The sequence below is a fragment of the Globicephala melas genome, chromosome X (assembly GCF_963455315.2).
Source record: "Globicephala melas chromosome X, mGloMel1.2, whole genome shotgun sequence".
Lineage (NCBI taxonomy): Eukaryota > Metazoa > Chordata > Mammalia > Artiodactyla > Delphinidae > Globicephala > Globicephala melas.
In genome coordinates this window covers 10,769,563-10,794,766 of record NC_083335.1, presented here as the reverse complement: position 1 = coordinate 10,794,766, position 25,204 = coordinate 10,769,563, and the positions used below count along the sequence as shown (strand labels likewise).

At 44.1% G+C, this 25,204-nt stretch overlaps 1 protein-coding gene across 7 annotated transcripts in view; it reads right to left on the bottom strand.

Moving 5' to 3' along the window:
* Positions 1-4,144: 4,144 nt before the first annotated feature.
* Positions 4,145-25,204, bottom strand: part of OCRL (OCRL inositol polyphosphate-5-phosphatase) — a 56,745-nt gene continuing 35,685 nt past the window's right edge. For 5 of the 7 annotated variants that reach the window (XM_060292419.2, XM_030844851.3, XM_060292420.2 and 2 more), the window contains 9 exons: positions 22,655-22,765; positions 21,856-22,021; positions 21,351-21,586; positions 12,567-12,590; positions 9,411-9,527; positions 8,404-8,488; positions 7,685-7,812; positions 6,820-6,931; positions 4,145-6,605 (listed from right to left, as the gene is read on the bottom strand). In XM_060292419.2, coding sequence (XP_060148402.1) covers positions 6,481-6,605; positions 6,820-6,931; positions 7,685-7,812; positions 8,404-8,488; positions 9,411-9,527; positions 12,567-12,590; positions 21,351-21,586; positions 21,856-22,021; positions 22,655-22,765 — 1,104 coding nt within the window. In that variant the 3' untranslated portion in view covers positions 4,145-6,480. The remainder of the gene's footprint in view (positions 6,606-6,819; positions 6,932-7,684; positions 7,813-8,403; positions 8,489-9,410; positions 9,528-12,566; positions 12,591-21,350; positions 21,587-21,855; positions 22,022-22,654; positions 22,766-25,204) is intronic. The other 2 variants (XM_060292421.2, XM_030844853.3) reach the window with 1 other exon arrangement.

The following is a 25,204-nucleotide window of genomic DNA, read 5'->3' as shown; positions in this document are numbered from 1 at the left end:
AATACCAAGTTAGGTAGTGTCTCTGAGCCTGTTTTTTTTCACCTGTGGAAGTGGGATAACGTAGTACCCTATACGGTGGTTTTCAAGGCTAAAGGTGAGGTTAAGTGTATTCGTACAGCACCTGGGATGAATGATAGCTATAGTTATTTGTTATTATTACTATTATTAAGATTTGGAGAGGGAGCATAAATCATATGACGCCCGAATAAAGCCGTCATGCCTTCCTGCTGCACAGCGAATAAAAGGCAGCCTCCTTCCCTGGGCTCTGTACGTGATCAGGTCCCTGCCTGCCTCTTGTCCAGCACGCCTCCTACCCCAAACTGTGTTTTGCCTGGCTGTTCCCTGAACTCGGCAAGCTCCTTTGCTGCCTTAGGGCCTTTGCATTTGCTGTTTCCTTTTTTTGGAAGGTTTTTTGCCAGATCTTGTGCAGCTAGGTTTTTTGTGGGAAAGGTGGGTGTATATACTGTGTATTCTTCATTCAAATCAAGGTACGGGATCTTTTGCCTTCCTGAGATTTAGGTCTCAGCTCAAACATCACCACCTGAAAGCAACCATCGCTGACGAAGTCCCCTTGCCGTGCCCTCTGGCACATCACCCTGCTTTATTTTCTCCAGAGCTCTCATCATGATCTCCAGTTACCTTGTGCACGGTTTATTTTTATGTCTGTCTACCCCCATCCCGCCCCACCCTCCTAGAGAAAGCACTGAGAGAGCAGCCACTTTACTGTGTTTAATTCTATATCCTCAGTACCTTGAACAGCATCTGGTGCACAGGAGACACTCAACAAATACTTGAATGAATAGTTGATGTAGAAGATGCAAAAGGAGGGGTGATGGTGACAGAAGCATGGCCAATGAGGGTGGGAGGAGGTGGGGAGGAGGACCACTTACTTCCAAGACAGGCGGGAAGGGGAGGGATGAGGGGAAGCTGGAGACTTTTTTATATGCAGCGCAGGGCTTCGAGAGGGCTGCTTCGGCTGACCGCTTAGACATTTTCACAAACGAAAGGGTGCAGTTACCTGCTGGGGGCTGAAGGGCAGCGGAAGAGGGGTCTGGCTTTTGAGGCTAGTAGAGGGTTTTGGAATAATTATACTAGCTGCCATTTAGTTAGCAGTTATGCACCAGGCACTGTTCCAAGCCCTTTAAACATATTAGCTCATTTCATCTCTTGACAATTCTATGAGGAAAGGAACTATCATTACTTCCATTTTAAGATCTGGAAATTGAGGTCCAGAGAAGTCAATTAACTTTTTCCCAAGGTCAGACATCTAAGATGTAGCAGAGCTGGGATTTGAACCCAGGCTCTCTGGCTGGTGGAGCCTGTGTGAAGAACCACTACAATTCCCTGCCTCCCTGGTCCCTGAGGTGCGGGTCTATGAAGGGTCAGCTAGAGATGAAGAGGAGGACTGTGGAATGAATGGTACATGGCAGGCCCAGGGGCAGCCAGCCAGCCAGCATGCTGTGCCAGGAACCCAGGAATGGGAGCAAAGAGAGTGAATGGGTCGGGAGACGTGGGTGGTTGTGACTCAGGATTAAGCATGGCAAAGACGGAGGCTGAGGCATTCTGAAGTGCGTGAGGGAAGGGGTTTCTGGGGAGAGAAAACAGCATGTGCAAAGGCCCTGAGGTGGGAAAGAGCTTAGCTCATTGGGAGGAGTGAAAGGACAGTGTCAGAGTACAGCCGCAGGAGGCGGGGGAGGGTGACTGGTAGGCATTCAAACAGTCCAAGGTGGAGCCTAGGCATTGGTATTGTGTAAAGTACCCCAGGTTATGCAGCCAGAGTTGAGAACCACGGATTTAGACCTATTTCCAGGTGATACTAGTTTGGGGCTCACACTTTGAGAAACATGCTCTAGATGATTCTAATGAGTAGCCAAGGTTGAGAACCATTCACTGAACAGCACAGAGCCATGGCTTCAAAGTGTGACTGAGGAACAGGCAAGGCCCTGGCCTCCTCTCAGGGAACCGGGGCATGGGAGTAGCTTCCACAGGACCGAGGCGAGGGAGAAGGGAGCATTGGTTGGGAAAGAATGAACTTGGGTGAGGAGCAGCAAAGGTGGAAACTAAAGGGGGGCTTTATCCAAGGGGCAGGCAGAGGAAGAAGGGCTAGAAACCTGGCACTGAGGCCAGGGCACCGTGGTGCAGGAAGGAGCAGAAGGAGGCTGATGGGGAGAGGCGGGGACGGGCAGAACTGCAGGTGGGGCTCCCGAGGTTCAAGGCTCACACCAGACAGCTGTTCCATGCTGGTGACGGCAGCTCATTATTCATCGTTTAGTTTACACTTCACCCCCCCTCTCCAAAAGATGGGTGGCGAACTCTGAAATACGGAAGTATGGAAGGTGACGCGATGGTGTGTGGTGGGGGAAGGGGGACAGGCTGAGCACGGGGTTAGAATTTACTGAGCTGACAAGGTTGTCAACATCAAGTGAGGTCCCAAAAGCCTAGGGCAGTGCGGCAGAGCCAGGGTCATATACTGTATGGTGCGGAGCTGGGGGGAGCGGGGACTGGTTAACATCTACCCAGCACCCACTACGTGCCAGATAGCGTGCTTGCACTTCCTTTCTTTCTCATTTAATAATGCAAGGCCTGGTGGGCCATGGGAAAGTTTGGATTTTCTTCTTAAATGCGCTGGGAAGTCACTGGAGGGTTTTTAAGAGGGAAGTGATGAGAGTGATGTAGTTAAGTCATATAAGATCAGTACTATGCCCACTCCATTTGATAGGCCAGGAAACTAGAAGTTAACTAGTCCAGGATCATGCGTAAGGAGGCGGTGGCAGAACCCAGATTGAAACCACGCCCCCTCTAAGATAAAGCAATTCGGGCAAAATGTTAACAGTTGGTGAGCACAGGTAGGGGTCTAGGGTGTTCACTGTTCCCTTCTTTCAACTTTTCTATATGTTTGAAAAATTTTGTAAAAAAAATAGAAAAAAGAACCAGGTCTAACTCCAAAGCTGAAGCTCTTTTTTTCCCACTATGCCATGCCATGTCACTAACCTAAATGACATTAAGTCACTCATTGTCCCCTCTGAGCCTGACTTTGCCCATCAGAACGAGATTGGATCAGATCACCACCAGGGTTCTCTCCCTAACATTTCATGGTGATCTCGCCATGGCAGCATGTAGCTTTAGATCATTAGGCTACACTAAGAGCCAGGTCTTCAACCTGCCCTGCGGTCAGGAAAGCCCTCACGGGTCTCCTGTAACAGCAGCCAGGGACGTGGTTTCTAACCTCTGGGAAGGCAGTCACTGAGGCTGCTCTGCCACACCGCCCGCTGCTGTGTACAAACTGCTGGCCATCAGTCTCCGTCCACTGGGGGGAATCACTCGCAAAAGGAAACACCTTCTTCTGCCAAGGCTTCGGGTGGGGCTAGAAAAACCGTTCATGACAACACTGAATCAGCACAAGCACCAGGGTCAAGTTCACAGTCAAAGGGGCTGTAAGAGGCCCTAGTTGTCAAGCAGCCTCCAGCCGAGGCCTCTTCGGTCTCGAAGGGAAAGGAATCAGAACGCCCAAATCCATACTAGAGATCGGCGGTGGCAGGGGAATAAGCACCTGCTCCAATTAGGGATCTCCTCTTAAAGTCTCAGAGTTCAGATTAGAGCCAAAAAAGAAAAAACACAATTAAATTTATGGACTTTGTCACCCCAAGAGGTAATATAAGTTCAAAACTGATTTTTCAAAAGTTGCAAAATGAATTACGTGAAAACGGGCTCTTTGGGAGGCATGTCTACACTACTGAGGCTATGTTGCCAAGGCCAACTGGGTTCTCCCAAAATGTGGACAGCGAAGTTTGTCAGATTCCTGGGGCTGGCGCGATCACGGATCTGACCCAGTGTGACATTTATGGGCATATTAAGAATCAACATCTTTTCTCCTAACAGTGTTATTTTGTTGCCTGAATCCCTAGGGTCAAAACAAGAATCCTAGGCTGGCCTCTGAAAGCACTGTGACTGCTTTATTAACCTCTGAAAATATGTGGCTGCTTCTCCTCTCCAAGGGCAAATATACTGAGAATTCTTACGATATTTCCCTGTAAGACAGGAAATGACAGTCCAGGCGTAGCGGTGGGGACTGCAGCAGTCAAGTGGGACCCAGTGACATAAGTCTCCCTCCTCAGTTCTTCCTAAGATCACACTTTGGTTTTTCACACAACATATATTTATTCAGAAAAAAAATTTGCAATAAATTATAATAAAAAAGATGACATGAAATACAGAATCCCACTAGCAGCTTTGCCTAGTGACCAAGACATTTGGGGGAAATACAACAAACAATTACAGAATAAGAATCAGGAAACAGTGAAAGGGAGACTAATAGCAACATCACCACGTGGGGTTGAACTGCTTTTTCCCTAAAAACGATAGATTCAGAGTCCTTCCCTACCAGCTGGATCTAAACTCCTTACTTCAGAGGCGCTAGGAAATAGTACATGAGAGGTACTCAGGAGTTAGAGGGTGGGGCTGGAGTAGGCACAGCAGGGAAGCAGATCTCTTATGTCTGCTCTATTTCTTGTCCCCCCTCCCTAGAGATTGTCTAAAACCCTCAACCCTGTGTACATCCCAGGACCAGAGCTGGAAGGAAGGTTGAGGCAGTAAAGCAACTGAGTGCATCTGCCTTCTGAAGAGTGAGCCGGATGCCGCACACAGCCCCACTAACCACATCCCTGACCACCTGAAGGCCCCAGGTGGCAGTAGACTGGGAAATGTGTCTAGGACAGGCATTTCCCTTTGTGTTACGACCCTGCCCCAGCTTCTATCATCTGCCTCTCCAGCGATCCCTTTCTGTACTAGTGGAGATGACAACACTGTTCTTCTGCTCAGTCTGCCATTAACTAAATTCAACACCCAGCCCCTGGCCTAACAGATCTGCAGCTATTTGGCAACCAGTAACTTGACTCCTACTTCTGTAATTCCCAATCAGGAGAGGCTTTAGCCAGAATATCACAGGATACATACCTTTTCTTCCCCCAAAGGACTCAACACATAAGAGATGGGGGAATTGGAGAACCACTCATGGCGGTGCTTCTGCAGTTCTCTCCTTTGATGCTGTAGAAGAGTCAATGCCCAAGACCACACACAGAGCCTATACACGAGGCTCCTGGGATTTCATGTGAACATGTGACAATGAGTCAACTCAGGGTGGTTTTAATGAAAGAAAACCAGGAGGAAGCTAACTGCATCAGGCAGTTTTACAGTCAGTGGCTGGTGGCTGGTTTGCCAACCAACATAGATTACTTTTTTTAAAAAAGGGCTGCCCCGCAGAAGCTTGAGTAAATGACAAGCTCAGAAGGTTGTCTTGGGCGGGAGAGAAGGTGCTTGGTTCATCCTACTGCACAGTCTCTTTTACACAGCACTGGAGAAGGTTACTGGGAGCTAAGGGCAGCTGGTTGTAGAGCCCAGAATCAGTCCTGATGAGGGAGTGGGTGACATCTGCCCCTGGTACTTCAGAAGACCGGAGGGGGGGTTCTAAGGGTTATCCTCAATGCCCCTGCTGGGGGAAGGAGCAGTTTCTACAGAGAGGCCCACTTGAGGTGCAGCCTCCCTTTTTGACTGTGGTACAAGTGTCGCTCTGGAGGTGGATTTCTAAGTGGGGGATGGGCCCCACAGACACCCAGGATTGGTTCACATGTAAAATTTGAATAAGAACCAAAATGGATGGTAGGAAGCAGGACCTGTTGAGCATGAATATTCTCACTCTTGAAACACTCAAAGTGCTTCCACTCTGACTGTGATTCTCTCACATCAATGAGATGTCATCTCCAACAGTCCCTAACATTCTGCTACTAAGTGTGGTCTGAGACAAGAGAATATGGTTCCACCCACTGCAGATGCATAATAGGCCAATGTTAGAGCAATGTACAGATGCCACTGTAGTAGAGATGCACAAATGCATGTAACAGCCACATGGAGATGGTTAACTCACTTTTGGAGACACCCAAGGAGTCACTAAGCTTCACCCAGACTTCTTTTGACATGATAGTGTTAGCAGAGTAGAGAGCAAAGGGGGTGATACGGGGAGGGGGTAGGGCCAAAGTGCTTTAGACGAAGGACTACAGACAAGTCTGAGCTACAGCAAGTAGTGCTTGTAGGCCTAGAATGGGAACATCTCAGAGTTTAGGCCTCAGGTGCTAAGGACAATCATGACAGCTGGGCAGGAGGGCAACAAACACATCCCCAGGTAAAGAAGTGTAAATACAGATTTCTTTGCCTTACAAAGAGAGAACAGAAAAACACCAAAATATGGTAACTTTGGCTTGGCAATATAAGTCTAAAAGTATCTTGCTGCGTAGGGTATGGTAAGGGAGGGATTAGGAAACTCGCTTCCTTTCGCACTAGAAACAGAACTTTTTCATGCCAACAGCCTCAAAATTCTGCAACAGACCCTTCCTGTGGCATATCTTTTCAAATCATTCTGAAATACTTGGTGCTCAAGATCTTCCGCCTCTAGAATCTTGTAGAGTAGTAAGAGGAAAAGGCTTATTATTAGTCTTCATCACTCCCAAGCAGAAAACTCAGAAGGAACTGGGTAGCACGCTGGCGGTCACTTGGAGTCTGTCTTGCCATAAGGTTGGGTGGAGGCCTTAGAAGGAGGCTAGTGAAGAGAGTAGCTAGAGGGCGAGAGAAAGAAAAGGAGAAAACCCTTGGTCAGACACAACCTAAGCGAAGCCTCAGGGATGGGGGCTGGGGGGGCCAGGGGATGAGGGCAGTGGGAGGAAGTGACTGCCGCAGGCCTGGACACTAGGGAGGGAATACACGTGTGCACCGTACACGGACCGTCCTGACCAACGCCCCCGTGTGGCCATTCTTAGGAAGTGCTCTTACCGATCATGTTGGCGCTGACGTTGTTGTACTCAGTGAATTTTAACAGTTCTCGAAGGAATGCCATCAAGTAACGAAAAACATTTCTATGGCATCCTGGAAGCTGGGAAATCACCTGTTTTTTAAAAAAGGGGGTGGGCAGTGAGGATAACAGGTGGAGGAAGGGAGTAAGAAGAACTCACAGCTGCCATAAAAGTAGTTTATAATCCAACCCTTACAGGACTCCTCCTTTATCTACTCATGACCAATATAGTACCTGTCAAATGATAACTCCCGAGGCAGAATGCTCATCCTGTTTGGCCCCTGTCCACTCAATAAGCAGGTCACGCAGTTATCACACATTCGCATGCACGCCCTGCCTCAGGAGCAGACGGGTATTAGCCTGGTCTTTTCCCATCTCCCTAGGCAGGTGGCTGTGGTTTTCTCTGCAATGCCATTTAGCATGGGTGGCAGCACCTCCCGATACTCACTAGTCTGATTCAGAGGTATTCTCAGCTATTGTGCATCAAAATCATTTCAAGATTAAAAACAAACACCAAGAAGACAAAAAGAAAGGCTCACAAGTGTCACCCACCCTCCCTGGTCATGTCATCCAGAATCCCATGTACGATCTGTTTCACTAATCTTACCCCAGAGTAGAGGTATCCACCCTACTCAATAGGTCAACTGGAAAAGGGTGGCAAATATAATAGGAAATAACACAACCTAAAATTTAAGGGTCCCAACTCTCAATGCTGCTGCCCTGCCATGAACAACAGATCCAGACCCATCCTACCCATAGCTGGATGCCCAGCTGGTTTGGTAAAAATCAATGATTTCTCTGTGGGGGAACATGCCTCAAACGCACTCTCAGAGCAATAAAATTCACCTGTCGGCAGATCCGGGGATCCTGAGCAGAGTCGAGGCATCGCTGATAGAGCTCATAACAGATGACAGGCTCTGGCAGGGCTTCCAGGAAAATGAGCAGCGCCTCAGCCACTGAGTGATTACTGCCAGCTGGATTGACTCCCGTCAAGGGAAAGAGGCTCCAAGGAAAAAGCCACACTTAGACCCGATTTTCTCCCTTCCTCAAGCTCCCTCAGGGATGGTTTCCTTCCTCTTATTCAGAGCACCCTGATCCTAATTGGGGTTTGATATTTTATTGGTCCAGGTATGCTGCAGCTGAGTTGTTACAGAATTGATCAAAGACTCTTGGGAGGTTTGGCCCAACTTGAAAGTCAAGGGAATGTGGCCTGTAGAATGACAGTTCACACTGGAAACTAGTCACCACCGTTTCCCATCCTCCTCCCTGTCCTGGTGACAGGAGTGATCATTGGCTTAAAGCAGAACAGCCCCATGGCTGTGGGTCCTATGTCCCATGCCAATTAAAAGTCGCCATTATCTAACCCTTGATTCCTTTTAGTAAGAGTCTGATAAGGAGAGAGGTCGAAAGTTCCTTAGAGGAATTAACTGTATAGTCAATGATTACCTTATAATAAAAGACAGCTACAAAGAAAATAAAGATGGAAAACAAAATCAAATGTAGGTGGGAAGAAGAGTTTGGGCAAGTACACATCCAGCTTCCTAAGCCTTTGTCGAAAAGGATACGGATTGTCTTGGGAATGCTGGTATCCAGACAATCAATGATCTGCTGTAACTCCTCCTGCATTCCAGGGGTTTGGAACAGGTCCTCCTACCAAAGAGGTCACAATGAATGGAACACAGCATCAGCACTAAGGTTCTGACGATCACGCAGGGATCAGGAGAGCAGCAGGAAGCAAAGGGCAGGGTGAGGTGCATATTCGTGATTAGGAACACGAATATGTTCCTAATATATAAAAGGTGTGACAATGGCCCCTTTTCCCTTTATCATCTCTATCATCTGTCTGAAATTTTATTTCAAACTAGAAAATTATCTTCAAAGGTTTCAGCCTGTACCTGATATGGCAGGGGACCAGAGGACTCCATGGGGAGACCAGGTGTTCCCACTTCTAGCCTCCTGACAAGTAGAAGGCAGAATCCAAACATGGAACCACATTCAAAGACTGAGACACAGAATGCTAGGGTAGGACTAAAAGGGCATGTCCATACCAAACCTTGCCTTCAAGTTCTTCACTTTTCCATAGGTGAGACAACATTATCTTTCAATTTAATCCCAAGAAAGTTTTCTTTTTTGGAAGAATGGGTTAGGGGTGGCAGGTATTTTAGATAGGATTGAAAAGTGAGGACCAAATTAAAGAAATGGGCTTGAAGTTTGCTTTGGACTTTGAAATCTGCAATGCTTCCATGACAGCTAAAACAGGCGTCACAGATTCAGGTGCTCAGCAGTCCAGGGGAAAGCATGTGTAGCCAGGAGACAGGGGAGGAGTTCGGCCCTGCTCCGCCATTACTCTTACGCCGTGGTCTTAGGTAAATCACCTAGCTTGCATGCTTCAGTTCTCACATCTGTAAACGGGGATACTTCCATCTGCCCAGGCAATCTGATATGACAGTGCTGCTCTGCGGAGGTGGCTTGGGAAAGTTAAAAGCACTGTATATACTGACGTGAGGTATTATCATTTCCCACTGGACTCACACACCTTCCAAAGTTGCAGGGCAGGCCCACTCTCACTCACCTGGTGACAGGCGTGTCTGAATAAGTGATCTACCAGGAGCCAGATCTCCTTGGGGACCTTAAGAGGTTTCTCACTGGCACCTTCATCCAAGGGAACCATCTGCAGCAGGGATTTCTCCTAATAGATAAAAAGGGGTGAGAATCAAAAGGGTCTCAATGAAAATTTCTATGTGTAACCATCTCCCTCAAATTCTGCTTATGTGGGTATAATCTGATCTTCACCTCTTAAGACTTTTCATTTTTTCTCACTGGGACACTCCTGGTCAGAAGGCACTCGATACGGATTCCCACAGTTAAATGATCTCCTTTTCTAGATGCTTCACTTAACCGTTAAGCATTCCACTTGGGTTTATTATGTTTATCACGTGGATGCACTGTGTGCTGTAAATCCTTTCAAGGGTGACACTGAGAACCAGCAATACAGTCACGGTAGAGCCCACACACCACCGGAGACTCATGGACCATTAAATTACAACTAACTGTCAACAGAGCACTTTGAGAGAGCAGCATCTACTTAGGTTTTTGCTGACTTTTTGTTGTTGTTGTTGACTTTTAACTTATTCTTCTTTCAGATCTTACCACAAATATCACAGCTTGCATTGTTGATTTAAATGACGTTCTCTGGTCCTCAGGAATGAAAGACAATTCACATTAGACCTACATATATGAATATTTCAGGCTTGATAGAAGGTCTAATTTTTTTTTTTTTTTTGCAGTACGCAGGCCTCTCACCGCTGCGGCCTCTCCCGTTGCGGAGCACAGGCTCCGGACGCACAGGCTCAGTGGCCATGGCTCACAGGCCCAGCCACTACGCGGCATGTGGGATCTTCCCGGACCGGGGCACGAACCCGTGTCCCCTGCATCGGCAGGCGGACTCTCAACCACTGCGCCACCAGGGAAGCCCAGAAGGTCTAATCTTAAGGCACTAAAACTCAAAGTCTTAAGATACAAAAATAGTAAACTGAATACAGCATACCAAGAGCCAGAAATACCATGAAAAGTCTAGGCTCTGAGTCCAGAAGTTATTCTTTATAGTAATAGCTCAGCAAAGAATTCTTGGGGCTTTGACGCCTTTCACCTAACTTTCTACTCTATGTTAGATTCTCCTGAAAGAATCTCAGAGGAAAACCCAGAAGTGACCTAAATTAGATCAGTAACTAAATCTGAACTTGAAAATGGGGAATAAATTCAATTACCTTATGTTTATATAGTCAAATATAAATTATACCGAAAAGATATCTTAAATAGCTTAAAAGGCATCTGAAGGCAGCCTTCATAAAAAATCTAGTGGAGAAAATGGTGACCAATTTTTGGCATCTTCCCCCTCCTACACCTCCGGCTTAAGGTCATATATATGTTCAAATTTAGGAAATGCTGTAAATTTGATCCACAACCCTTATTTAGCCATGTCACTTTAAGGGAAAGAAGAGAAGCATTTCATTACTTCCAGATAGTGTGTACACTAGAACAGAGCAGAGGGTTCTTCTTGACGTTCTGTTCTTCAATACGCACTGGTGACCTTTTAAAGCCACTGTGCGCCTTTCTAAGGGAATAAGGAAGAGAAGGCAGCATGACAGTTGGTTATCATTTAAAATCTATCTTCTTCACATTCGTTTTGCTTCCTTTCTTTCTTTCCCTGGGAATCTATCATTTGATATTCACGTTTCCTATAGTTGCCAGACCTTCTATCAGTGGCTCACCCACTAACTTCTTTCCAGTTGCAAGTATTAAATCCAGGCATCTAGATGATATCTGAGCCAAAACACTGTCCATAATGCACTCTGCTCACTTTCTGGACCAAGTGCAACACAAGTACAGATTCCTTAGCAGACACCTTCAAACTTACCATATATAAATTATTCAGCACTGATTCATGTACTTTTAAAAAAATCTGACATCCAATTAGCACTCTTCCTGTACTAAGGCATTAAGGCAACACAAGGCACTGTTCAAGATGAAAAGACTCATGGCCTGCTATTAACAGGGAAGGGCTGGGAAGCAGAGCCATCTCAATCCTTAGTGGTTTCAAAAGGTTAATAAAATGCCAGTAGGTTATATACACCATCCACTATCCATTTTCAAATTCATGTGTGATAATATGAAATGTCATACTTGTATCTCTGAAGTCTCGAGAAAGATTATGCACAAGAAACAATACTTTTTTTAAAAAGTCCACAAATTATCCTGAACTCTAATTTTCAAAGGGAAACCAGGCATGCTTTGTCTTCTTCTTTCAATGGGACACATTTAGTGCCTGATAAGCTCACACTCTGTAACGTTAGTGCTATTAACTGAAGCACAAAAACAGTACACCATCTCCACCAACAAACTGCATTAAACTCCACCAAATGGGGAGGTCACGTTAGATACTGTGTGAAAGTACTTTAAGAATGTTTTTCAAGCCCACGTTTCTCTACCGGATGGCCCTGTGTGGAGCCAGGCACCCTCCAGCTTGAAGATGGGGAGGTGGCAAAGCACCGCAGAAGGAGCGTTCACTCGGTTCCTTCACTGGGTATTCAGAAGACCCAGGTTCTAGTTCCCTCTGCCCCATACCCCTGATGTCAGGAGCAGTATAACTTCAGCGAGGTTTTTAACCTTCTTGGGCCTTGGTTGTCTATTAGAATGGAGAAGACACCTTACCCTGTCTGAAGGCAGGGAGCTCTACCAGACGATCCCTTATGATCTCATTCAGCTCTAGGATTCTAGTCTATGATCTGTTTCTTGATCGTACCTGTGTATTCTTTCAGTAATTAATCACTATTATCACTTCCCCCAAATCACTCTTAATGCAACAGAAATTCATTTCTGCTTTTACTATCATTGGAAATGGAAAATGGCAAACGGTACCCTCCTCCATCTCACAAGCTTTCACATACATCAAGACAGCTCTTTAGTTACTTCTTATTTCAAGAATACAAATCTGAAACCTTGAGTCCTATTGCTTTTACGTACTGGGTCTCAATGACTTGACTGGTGCAGTAAAATAAATATCTTTCCTGTACTTCAGACACGCTTAAAGACAGCTGGCAGGACTTTGGGGGATTCTCATGCAGTCAGAGGTGTCTGATATGGGAAAGCCTCGGGATAAATTCCAGGGACCATGGCTAAATGTTAATCAAGCACAGGGAAACACATAACCGCCAATGGATTGCATTACCTTTTCTAGGAAGCTGTCTTCTTCCTGAGAGCAGAGCAGGAAAAGAAAGTCATTGACAGATAGAAAATGATTAGAATTAATTTACAGAATTAGAAACAGATCAGTATTATTAGAATGCACTACCTCACTAGATACATTTTAAATTCTTCAAATAAATCATGATTGTTGAAAATGGAACACATTCTCATATGCAAAGTTCTCTATCATGCGTATTCAAATTTTGTGCAGTATATTGAGACTATCGGTCAAGAAACATACATGTCCAGTCCTAGACTTTTGTGTCTTTTGGCAGCTGCCAGCTGAGCCAGCCAGACACCCACTGATACTTCCTTTTCCCGTGCTGCCTGGAGGCAGGCCCTGCCGCTATGCTGTGTGGCATCTCGCTCACCCTGACGCCACTTCAGTGGAAGAATTTGGCTGTGAGCCCGACAGCGGCCATTCAGGAGATGGTAAGCTTCTCTCCTCTCCACTGCCATGCCTCTCACCACCATAGCTAGCCTCCCAAGCAGTATCTCACACTCCTTTCCATCGCCCGGTACCCTCTCCCCTCCTCAAGGGCCCCTAAAGTCCTCAAATATGGAAGTCCCTCTGAAATGCAAATTCATTTCATTTCAGACCTTTGTGGACCATAAGATCCATCATTATCCCCTACTGGGTTTTCCTACAGAGTATAAGAGAAAAAAGAGAAGCAGGGGAGAGGGAAAAAGGTACCTTTTTAATCGCCTCTGTCTTTTGTGCTATTATTACAATGTAACAATGACAACAGCGACAGTAACTACTGCCACCACTTAGGAGGCATCTGCCATGTAGCAGTAACTGCAATGGGCTCTTATACAATGTCATTTAGTCTGCACATATGCACAAAGTAGATATTATTCCCGTTTTACAGATGAGGAAACTGAGGCTCTGGGAGATTAAATCATTTGCCCACAGTCACACTATTAGGTATTAAGTGGCAGAATCAGGATTAGAACTCAGGTCTGACTGACTCCACAGTCATTACCACTATGCTCCCTTAGATAACTTGAAAAGGATAAACTGACTGCTTCTTAGACAAAGAGGCAGGGGAAAGCTTGGAGAATGTATTCTACTCCCAGCAGGCTAAAGACAGTTATAAGGCAGCAGGGTTAGTGGAAAGAGTACAGGCATGGGTGTCAGACAGTCCTGGGTACAAATCTTCATGCTACCTCTTATTATTTTGTACAGACTGCAGGCAAGTTAGTAAACTTCATAGAGCCCCAGTTCCTTCATCTCTATAACAGGGATAATAACATGTACCTCACAGGGACACAGAAGCAGTCTAAAACACAGCGGGTGTGGGGCAGTGGTGACACAGTATGCCAGCAGCAGGCCTGGTCTCTCAAAGTTCCCTGCACTCCCCAGCAACTTCCAACCCTGCCATGGGCCACCAAGAACTTGGATATAAATCCCACGTCTCGGTCTGAGAGTAAAAGGAAAAATCCTGATCTTACCTTCACAGATGCGCAGGAGGTTGGAGGTGGGGAAATATGTGTTCCCTGATACTCCAAGTAGTAATGCTGAATGTATTTGTCCCAAATGACTGTTATATATGCTGGGTAGGGGTTTTAGTATTACTAGGTACATTATGAATTAAACATGCTCTTGTAGGTTTACCTAGACTTTTAAATACCATATATAGAATGAAATAAAAATAATCAGAGTAACAGTGCTTTAAAAAGTATACAATATTCATAGTATTGTAATTATAACACTTCTTAATGTGGAAGTTAATTCTGAGTGCCAAACATCTAATTTAACTAAATTTTGGAGCATAACCTTTTTAAAAATTTAGAACCACTTATTAACAAAGAGAGAATCTGCTTGTCTGACAGACTTCTCTATTTTCCCTCCTATGAATATGTGCCACATGATATGATGAGTAAAACCAGGCAGAGTTTTTATATACTAACCTGTCAAACCAAGCCCTCCAAAAGGTTTTCTTCAGGCATTGACTACCTACCAGTGCAAGGCAGTGAGCTAAATGTCTTTGAGGGGTAGGGGGGGTATGAAAAGTGAGGCTACAGAGAGGGGAAAGACACGGTCCCTGACTCGGGTTTACAACTGAATTGGGGTAAGGATTCCCAGAACTTATGGCCTGGCACTACTGTAATTCACCAATATGAGTTCTCAATAAATGGTTAAAACAAACAAACAAAAAACCAGGGGTTCAAAGGAAAGAGAGATGGCTTTCAACTGGGGCTGTCAGGGGACTTTTTCACAATGGTGATGTAACCTAACTAGCCCTTGAAAGATTCAGAAATGGGGTGGGGACATTACAAGTGGGAGGGGACAGAAATAAACAAAGTTGCAGAGAAGGTAAATCACAAGGTGAGATTAGGGAAGAGTTAGTAATCTGGTTCGTGGGGAGCAGGAGGGGATAATAAGAAAAATAGTAGGAAATAAATCTAAGAAGGTGTGTTGAAGTCAGACTTTGCTGGACCTTGAATGACAGGTAAAGCAATTTGGATCGTATTCAGCAGGCATGGGGGAGCCGCATGCCTAACTTTAAGCAAGGAAGTGATAGGCCCCAAAGCTGTATTACAGAAAGATCAGTCTGACAGCCCTGAAGAGGGAAAAGAGAAGGCTAGAGAAATAGAGGTGAAGGGAATTGTTAAAAGGCTATTGAGGTAGGTCAAGCAGGAGAGAGCAAGCACCTCAACTAATAATGGGAACATAATATTTTTTAAAAAATGAATGGGGGGCTTCCCTGATGGCGCAGTGGTTGAGAGTCTGCCTGCCGATGCAGGGGACATGGGTTCGTGCCCCGGTTAGGGAAGATCCCACATGCCGCGGAGCGGGCTCGCTGAGCCTATGCTCTGCAATGGGAGAGGCCACAACAGTGAGAGGCCCACGTACTGCAAAAAAAAAAAAAAAACAACAAAAATGAATGGGGCTTCCCTGGTGGCGCAGTGGTTAAGAATCTGCCTGTCAATGCAGGAGAGACACAGGTTCGAGCCCTGGTCCAGGAAGATCCCACATGCCGCAGAGCAACTAAGCCCTCAACTAAGTTGTGCACCACAACTACTGAGCCTGCACTCTAGAGCCTGCGAGCCACAACTACTGAAGCCTGCATGCCTAGGGCCTATGCTCCGCAGCAAGAGAAGCCACCGCAATGAGAAGCTCGTGCACTGCAATGAAGAGTAGCCCCCTGCTTGCTGCAACTAGAGGAAGCCCACGTGCAGCAATGAAGACCCAACGCAGACAAAAATAAAATAAATACAATTAAAAATAATATGATAAAAAATTATTTTAAAAAATGAATGGATACAAGAGAAAACTCTGAAATCAAAAGGACTTTGATACTGGTGGAGGGGCAACAGATTTACACTGAGAGTTTATTTCTCTGACTTCAGGCATAAAGTAGGTGTAAATTATATTTATTTCAAGTCTAGGTTCAACTCTGAAAATAGAAACACCACTTAGCTCTCACTAATAAAGAGCATTCTCTTAAGGTAGTCCTAAGGTTGCTGCTAATCACTTAGTTCAACGGACTTGCCCACTTTCCGCAAAAGGCTACGTGTTGATCACATTAAAAAAGGGAAAAGCGTTCAGGAGTCCCCAGCGGGGCAACACTGGCATATTACAAATGCACTGCAAATCATTCTTCATCCCAGCATTCACCCTTAGAGGAATTTTCCCAGTAGTAAATGCAGCTAAAATCATGCAAAAAGAGTCATTTAGAGGCAGATTCAAATTTAAAAATAAAAAGCAGAAAACAGAATGGATACTGAAGTTCTAGAAAGGACTCATTCATGTGAAATATAAAAAGAAACACAAACCATACACTTAACAGGATAAGAAATGTGTTGTTAGATCAGTAAGACAAAGTAAACACCTACTTGGAGAGATCACTGGGAACAAATTAATCACCAAGTTGTTATTCGTGTTATTTCAAATTTTTGATATTGTTCTCCTAATAGACATGTCCCCAAGCAAATACAGTTGGTTCCCCCATCCCTCAACTTTTTTCACCTCTGTATTTACAAGCCAAACCTTTAACTGGTGGGTTCAAGCCTGGCCTCCTCTCCACTAGTCCAGTCTACATGCAAACCAGAATGTTCCTCCAAATATGTCCATTTACAGCCACATACAACTCATTAAAGACTTCCGGTGGATCTAGATGCCCTCTGGCTCCAGTATAAACTCATCTGTTGACTTCAAGACTCTCTATCCCCCGGGACTTCCCTGGTGATCCAGTGGGTAAGACTCCACACTCCCAATGCAGGGGACCTAGGTTCGATCCCTGGACAGGGAATTAGATCCCGCCTGCATGCCACAACTAAGAAGCCCACATGCCGCAAGTGAAGATCCCACATGCCACAACTAAGACCTGGTGCAGCCAAAATAAATAAATAAATAATAAATACTAAAAAAAAAAGAGCAAAAGTGTTAATTTAAAAAGAAAAAAAGGGACTTTCCTGGTGGCGCAGTGGTTAAGAATCCACCTGCCAACGCAGGGGACATGGGTTCGATCCCTGGTCCAGGAAGATCCCATATGCCACGGAGCAACTAAGCCCATGTGCCACAACTACAGAGCCTGTGCTCTAAAGCTCACGAGCCACAACTACTGGGCCTGTGCGGCACAACTACTGAAGCCTGCACACCCTACAGTCCGCACACCGCAACTACTGAGTCCATGCACCGCGACTACTGAAGTCCACACGCCTAGAGCCCGTGCTCCACAAGAGAAGCCACTGCAGTGAGAAGCCCATGCACTGCAACGAAGAGTAGCCCCTGGTCACCACAACTAGAGAAAGCCCGTGTGCAGCAATGAAGACCCAATGCAGCCAAAAATAAAATATAATAAAATGAGTTTAAAAAATAACATAAAACTGGGCTTCCCTGGTGGCGCAGTGGTTGAGAGTCCGCCTGCCGATGCAGGGGAGACGGGTTCGTGCCCCTGTCCGGGAAGATCCCACATGCTGCGGAGTGGCTGGGCCCGTGAGCCATGGCCGCTGAGCCTGCGCGTCCGGAGCCTGTGCTCCGCAACGGGAGAGGCCACAACAGTGAGAGGCCCATGTACCGCAAAAAAAAAAAAAAAAAAAAAAACCAAACAAACAAAAAACCAAAAACATAAAACAGAGTAATAACATGTAAATATTTAAAAAAAAGACTCTATCCACTGCTCCCACCCTACTTAACCAGCTTCACCCACCAAAACAGGCTGAATCTGAGACTGATTTTCACAGAGATTAGCTGGTCAATCAATAAGCTTTTATAGCATATAAGGGCTTGAGTAAACAGCACAGGAAAGGAATCTATTGTTGATACAAATTACAAGCTCCACAACTCTCATTCTAAGTGACTTTCCAAAATATTGACTTACTAAACACACTGGACATGAGCCAATAAAAGTAGTTAATGTTTAGATTATCTGTAACCAAACTCCCTACTAACCTCGATTTAGAATTTAGCCGTATTGTGCATACAGGTAAACTTTCTTAAATTATAAGAACCCACATAAACTCCATAATATTTTGCATCCAATGTATAATGAATAAATATTGACGATTTTATGCTACTTAATATGCTAATTAATAAACCAGAAAAATCTATCTTGATTCTGGAAAAGAATAAAGATAATTACAAACAGATTCTCCTCTGTTTGCCACCTGTGCTAATCCCAACAGTTCTAGTAGCGGCAAAGTCACTATCAGGAAGAATGAAAAGGACTTATGCCAGTTACTTTATTCTGCATTTGGGGGGAAGAGCATGTGGCACAAGAATCTTTGTGAAAACAGTACAGGGAGAGTCAACACAGGCACTGAACTCATTTTTGGTTTCACTCAAATTTTAGAGTAAATAATACAAAAAAGGACAACAGGTATCATTATTAATAGCCTTGTCTCACGGGATTTGAAATATCATCTTGGGTCTTGGAACAAGCATGAATAAACAAACCTAAGAAAGCATTTCAGAAGGTCAAAATCAAGCCAAAACACAGTGGGAAGGTATTACAAATGGGGAACAGATAATCTTAGATTTCTTGTTTACTGCCCCACACTAATATGGATAATTTCCTCATCAATGAGATCCAGGAATTTATTAAATGCAACAGGCTGTGAAAAGAATCAGAACCCTAAATCCTACAAAATAAACGCTTTAACAGAATAAATGGTGACCACACACATACAATTTAAGAAGAACTCAGCAATTTTGTAATGAAAAATGATCTGGGTTCTATTTTTTAAAACTTTGAATCATGTGTGCACAAGAAGAAGAAAAAAGGCTTCCTATAGAGCCATTAACTCCACTAAAGATTTTGACTACTTCCTATTCATGGTCAAATGTGGTTGAATTACTTGATAATATTTTAAATAAAATAAACATTTTTAATGCTGGTTGAGTCTCCTTCTTGTCACTTTAATTAATATGGGACAATTGCAGTAAAGGGTAGTATAATGCGTCTGCCAACTCTGACCAAATAGTTCCAGTTTATAGGAAATAAGGTGGGAGGAGGGAGTACAAAAAGACAGGTTTAAAAATTACCAAGAGGAAACAATCAGACAAATTTAAGAAATGTCAGACCCCTGACTGGACAATTGCCCTGGACTCTTAAAAGGCAAAGTCGTTAAAGGAAAAAGGAAAGAACTGTTCTACTCTAAAAGAGACTGCAGAGACCTCACCAAATGTACTGCATGAACCCAGATCTGATCTTGGCTTTACAAAAGCTATGAAAGAAATTATTGGGGGACTTCCCTGGTGGTGCAGCGGTTGGGAGTCCGCCTGCCAATGCAGGGGACGCGGGTTCGGTCCCTGGTCCGGGGGGATCCCGCGTGCCGTGGAGCGGCTGGGCCCGTGCGCCACAGCTGTTGAGTCTGTGCTCTGGAGCCCGCGAGCCACAACTGCTGAGGCCCGCACGCCTGGAGCCTGTGCTCCGCGGCGAGAGGCCACCGCAGTGAGAGGCCTGCATACCGCAACGGAGGGTGGCCCCCGCTCTCTGCAGCTAGAGAGGGCCCACACAGCAGCGGGGACCCAATGCAGCCAAAAATAAATAATAAATTTATAAAAAAAAAAAAAAAAGAAAGAAATTATTGGGACAACTGGAGAAATCTGAATACCGAGTATCTAGTTTTCTTAGGTGTCATAATGGCACTGTGCTGATACAGAAGTTGTTCTTTTTCTTAAGAGAGGCAGGCCAAAGTGTTCACTGGTGAAGTGACACATCACCACTTAATTTCAAATGGTATAGCAAAAAAAAAAGTATATGTCAGTATATGTGTATAAGGCATGTGGGTGTTGTTCACTGTACTGTTCTTTCAATTCTTCTGCACATTTGCCATTTTCATAATAAAAGTTGGGAAAAAGAAAGCTGGGAAATGGTGTCTGGGATGGAGGCAAGGGGTAGGGAAAAGAAAGGGAGACTACTTCATTTAGAACATATTCTAAAAGGTGAAATAATACATTCAAAAGATAGGAATATGGTGGTAGAAGAAAAAATAAGTATCATGAAAAATAACAGAATGTCAGGATATGAATTTCTGAAAAAAAAAATGGTTGTCTCTCAACCAGGGCTAATACACTCAGTCATGAGGGCTCTAGGGAAACAAGCATAATTCCAAGAAAGAATGCTGGGACTGAACTCAAGGGTTTTAATCTGCCATCTGAGTCATCACTAAAACAATTCCATGGCAACAGAACAGATCACACTCTGACAAGCCAGCAGCCTGCCCGCCGGTCTAGCCCTCCCCGCTAGATGATACAATCACTGCTCCGGCTAGGCCAAAAGGATCAATGTGAATACTAATGGTAATGATAACATAGGGCTGTCATGCCATCTAATTTTCTTTGGTAAAAGACCAAGAGTATACTTTCATAGCCTGAAGAGGTCTGCACACAAATCCAACAATATTTTCACTTAGAAGAAAGGTTCTTAACAGAATGAACTTGTTACTAAATTAATTTTCGTTCCTGAAGATAATAAGCATTTCCTCCATAAGGACATTGATATTATAGCTTGGTGTCGGAGAAGAGAAATCCTCCTCCTTTCTTTTCTTGAGTGAGTCACATTAAACTTGTATCAAACTTCAGTGCATATTATAATCATCCAGGATGCTGATAAAATGCAGATCTCCAGGCCTTGCACCCTGAGATTCTGATTCCGTTGCCAGAGGTGAGTGGGGGAAAGGGCCTGCACTTGTGTAAGGATCCCTGGGGGTTCTGAGGCAGGTACTCTGAGGTTCACTTATGGCCGGGGCTCCAACAAGCAGCTGAGTCTGACTTGGATTAGATATGATGATATAGTGAGGGGCTCTGGACTGGAAATCAGAAAATCTGGGTGACAGATTTGTCACTAATTTATTCCACTTTGGGCAAGTTATTGTCTCTGTGCCTCAGTTTTCTCATATATTTAATGAGGATAATACCACACCCCCCCCCGCCCTGTTACTGGACCTCACATACATGCTAATTTATACAAAAATGACTTGAAAGTATGAAGAGCATAACAAGTAAGCATATCTTTATATCTCAAAGTTATAAATCTTTGAGAAAGGAGGCTTTAATCTAATTCAGTGAACTTCGTATTATCTCATATTCCTGACAACAGCCAATTACATATTACCTTCTCCTCTTTCCTTTTAGGCTTAATCCAATGAAAGGCGTGTTAAAGTGACATTCTTATTCTTATTTATCACTTGCCATCCACCCCCCAGTTCCCCTGACAGCCCTGACAAAAGAGGAAGCACAGAGAGAAGGAGGACATCAGTTAAGCACTGCGAAAATTCTATCTAAAGGAGATGCATGTCTTAGGATGCCTCTTACCAAGTCTATGAGTTTGGTAACAGGAACTTCTCGGATTGGTCTTTTCATTCGGCACAAAGCCTCTAAGGATGTACCAAAACAACTTGGGAAGTAATTTCCACTGATGGTCAAGAAGTAATCTTTGCCTCGATCCAGGTGAAGGACAAGAATATCTTCAATCTTATCTTCCCCTGAGTTCAGGATGGTCACAGAGTCTTTGCTGACATACACATCAAGGGAAATGTCCACAGTCTCATCTGAAATGTAAGAGATGGTACATGATAACAGAAACTTCCAGTGGAAAAGCAAAAAGGGGATGAGAACCAACAGAAGAAGTGTCCTCTAAAAAAATCATTAAGTGATGACGGAGAGATGGGACACACGGAAGAGGGAGGAGCCCCAATACAACGACAGTGGAGGTGAGAGACGTATGGTTAGAAAACAAGAAGTTAATCAAAGGGAGGGAATGGCAGTCATGAGGGGATGGTACATCGCGAGCAGAGACAATGGTAAAGGGAAAACTCACTTGGCTCCAAGTAGCCCTCACAAGGTTCAGCCCGAAGCCATGGCTTGCAGTACTGGCTGTCATTAAGCTTAGGGATGAAAGAAAAATGGCAGGGAACCTGTCCATTGTTGCTGATCTGGAACTTCTCCTTTTGTAGTTGCCGAAACTTCACATTCTCAAACACAAACTGGGGAATAACAGACAGACACAAACATGCATCACTAGTAGGGGAAGAAAGTCAGTTGGATTATTCCATAGAGAATATGAATAAAGAATGAGGTCATTATTAACCATTATTAACTGCCGGATGCACTCGCCAAGCGAGCCAGCTACCCACTGTCCCCTCTCACAACAGCAGAGAAGGAGCCAGGCAGCTCTTGCTACTTCTCTAGGCTACTCTGATTGTTCCTGGGATCCTAAGAGTATAACCCCACCTGGGGTCAGGGCATGCATCCCATGACCAGGTCCTGGTTCCTGAGATATGAATTGGCCAGCAACTCTGAAATATTAAATAAGAGCAGCTGACATCTGAGGGCTTACTTTGTGCCCGGCGCTGTTTTAAGGGCTTTGCATGTATTAACTCGGGTAATCCTCACAACCTCCTCTTTATCCAAAAAAGGAAACTGTGGCTCTGAGAGGGTAAGACACTCGCCCACGGCCACACGTCTACTAGATGGCAGTGCTGGGACCAAAGTGGAGGCAGTCTGCCTTCAGCTCACACAGTCTTCATGACTTTGCAGTGTTGCCTTCTCCTAGTTACATGGTTTCCCCTGTGCGACCACGATGGGCAGCAGATGGGCAGCCGTGTGTGCTTCCTCACCTCCCTCCGGCTGAGTTCTAAGGAAGGAAGGAAGTCATTTTCCATTCTGTCCATGATGCGTACAATATCTTCAAACACTTTCCGGTACCTCCGTTCATCCACAACCTTCACCTGAAAGAAAATGAACCCTCTTTTCAGTCTTACATGCGTGTAGCTCATCTTCCTTTAAGATTACCTAACAGTTTAAAACCGGTCATTATAGCAACCATTTCAAATAAACTGTGGTGCAAAGAACATCCTCAAACACTTTCTGAAATCTCGCTCCATCCACAACTTTTACCTGAGAAAAACAGACAGATCCTTATTTTAGTCTTTTGTACTCTCAACTTATATATCTCTAAGAGTCTAACGATCTTTAAAAAGGCCACTAAAACAAACATAAATTATGGGATCACACACCGTAAGGTAAAGGTAAGGTTAATTGGTTAACTTCTTGGAAAAGTTAAACCTCTGTGCTACGAAGCTTGGCAATAATAAATATTTGGGAAGAATATTTTCTTGCTCCATTGTTAAGTAATTTGGTGGTGGAGAAAATGTGACGATTGTGCTAAAACTTATTTCCTGCACTATACAAACTGATAGTGTCAAAACATACCTATCACATTTTCTAACAATGATCATAAAGTGCTAAAACAGCAGAAAAAATGACTAACGCATTTAACTCTATTAGCTGTTATGCACGATGCCAAGAATCATAATACCAATATAATACCAATGCTCAGATTATATGATGATAAAAGTATGTTAGTAAATAGACCCTATGGCCGTTTTAGAAAACGGCCGACACAAAATGTCCCAGATCAGAGTAAAAGCATGACGATAAACAAATCATCTTGCCTAATAGATCGAAAAAACTCCCATCTGACACAGCACTTTCGGCTTCCTGACACAGCTGTGCTTTTTTTTTTTTACTATTAAAACTTTATACAAATCGATGCCCAAAACAAACATAATTAACATACCATTTTCACTTATTAAGGCCCCAGTTTCTTTTTAGAATAGAAAACTTCACAAACTCAATTTTTAAAAAAAGATTGATGTATGCAGTAGAGGCTGTAAAGAAAGTGTGGAAAATAAGAACATCAAAGCTGAGTCTCAAAGACTGTGGAGGTTTTTACATATCTGAACCATAATGATTAGAGAACTTAGGAGTAAGCAATCACTAGCGTCACCAGGGTGCCCACTACAGTGTTACATTAAGAGGAATTTTATACTTTTTAAATTCTTTTTCAACATTTTGCAACTTTAAAAAAAATTTATTAATTTATTTTGGCCGTACCGCACAGCATGTGGGATCTTAGTTCCCCGACCAGGGATCGAACCCGCACCCCTGCATTGGAGGCGTGGCATATTAACCACTGGACCACCAGGTAAGTCCCTTTGCAACTTTTTATTTCAAAAAGTATTTTACATATGTCATCTTATTTTCACAACAACCTGTGAGGCTACCAAAGCAAGGATTATTCTTCTCACAGTTGAGAATATCAAGATACAAAAAGATCAACTAAGTTGCTCACTGCCACAGTTAATAGCAGAGGTGATATCTGCACCTCTAGCATAAGACCCTTTCCAAAATACTGGATATGTGACAGGACCAACTTGGGTATGTCTTTTTTTTGAGGCGGGGGTAGGTCTTAAAAACACAAATGCCTCAGCTCACTGATAGCAATCTCCAGGGGGCGGGGTCCATGCTTTTGAAGCTCTTTAGGCAATTCTGATGTCCACCAAAGTCTAAGAACCAATGCAACAGATCCCATTGCCAAGTGCAGGGGTGGGAACCCCATCTCAGCTTAATCTCAGCCAGCCCACAGCAAGTCTTCTGAAATTAATTGGCCCCTGAGTACTTGGTCCCTTTGTTAACAGTCACTGACGTGAATGGTGGTAAGAAATACAATGTGGTTCTTAAAGCCTCTAATCATAGTGTGCCCAAGAGTCCAAAGTATGGGGTGGTTACCCAATAAAATCAAAGCTCTTCTCAGTGGGTTATCATGATCATAACCCTTAATGTTCAGTAAGGATAATGAAGGGGAAAATGTTACCACAGAATGTCACCACTTGATACATCCACTTTAGAAAAGGAGATTACCAATAAAATTAGGAATTAAGAAATATGTACAATGAGCTAGATCTTTATGTAATAACACGGATAGCTCTCCAAGATACACCACTGAATTAAAAAAAAAAGTTGCAGACCAACACATACAGTATGAGACCATTTATGATATATACACACCAACAAACAAAACACCACCATATTGTGTATGGGTAAACAGAAAAGGTCTAGAACTGTGCTATCCAATATTATAGCCAGTAGCCACATAAGGACATTTAAATTTAAATTACTTCAAATTAAATAAAATTGAAAGTTCATTTCTCTCAGTCACACTTCAAGTGATCAATAGTTGCCTGCAGGTAATAGCTACTGGATGGGACAGGACAGATCTAGAACATTTCCATCATCACAGAAAATCTATTGGACAGTGCTGGTCTAGAAAGAAATAAATTCATAAGGGTAGTTGGCCGGGCTAGGGAGTGGGGTTTAGCGCAAAA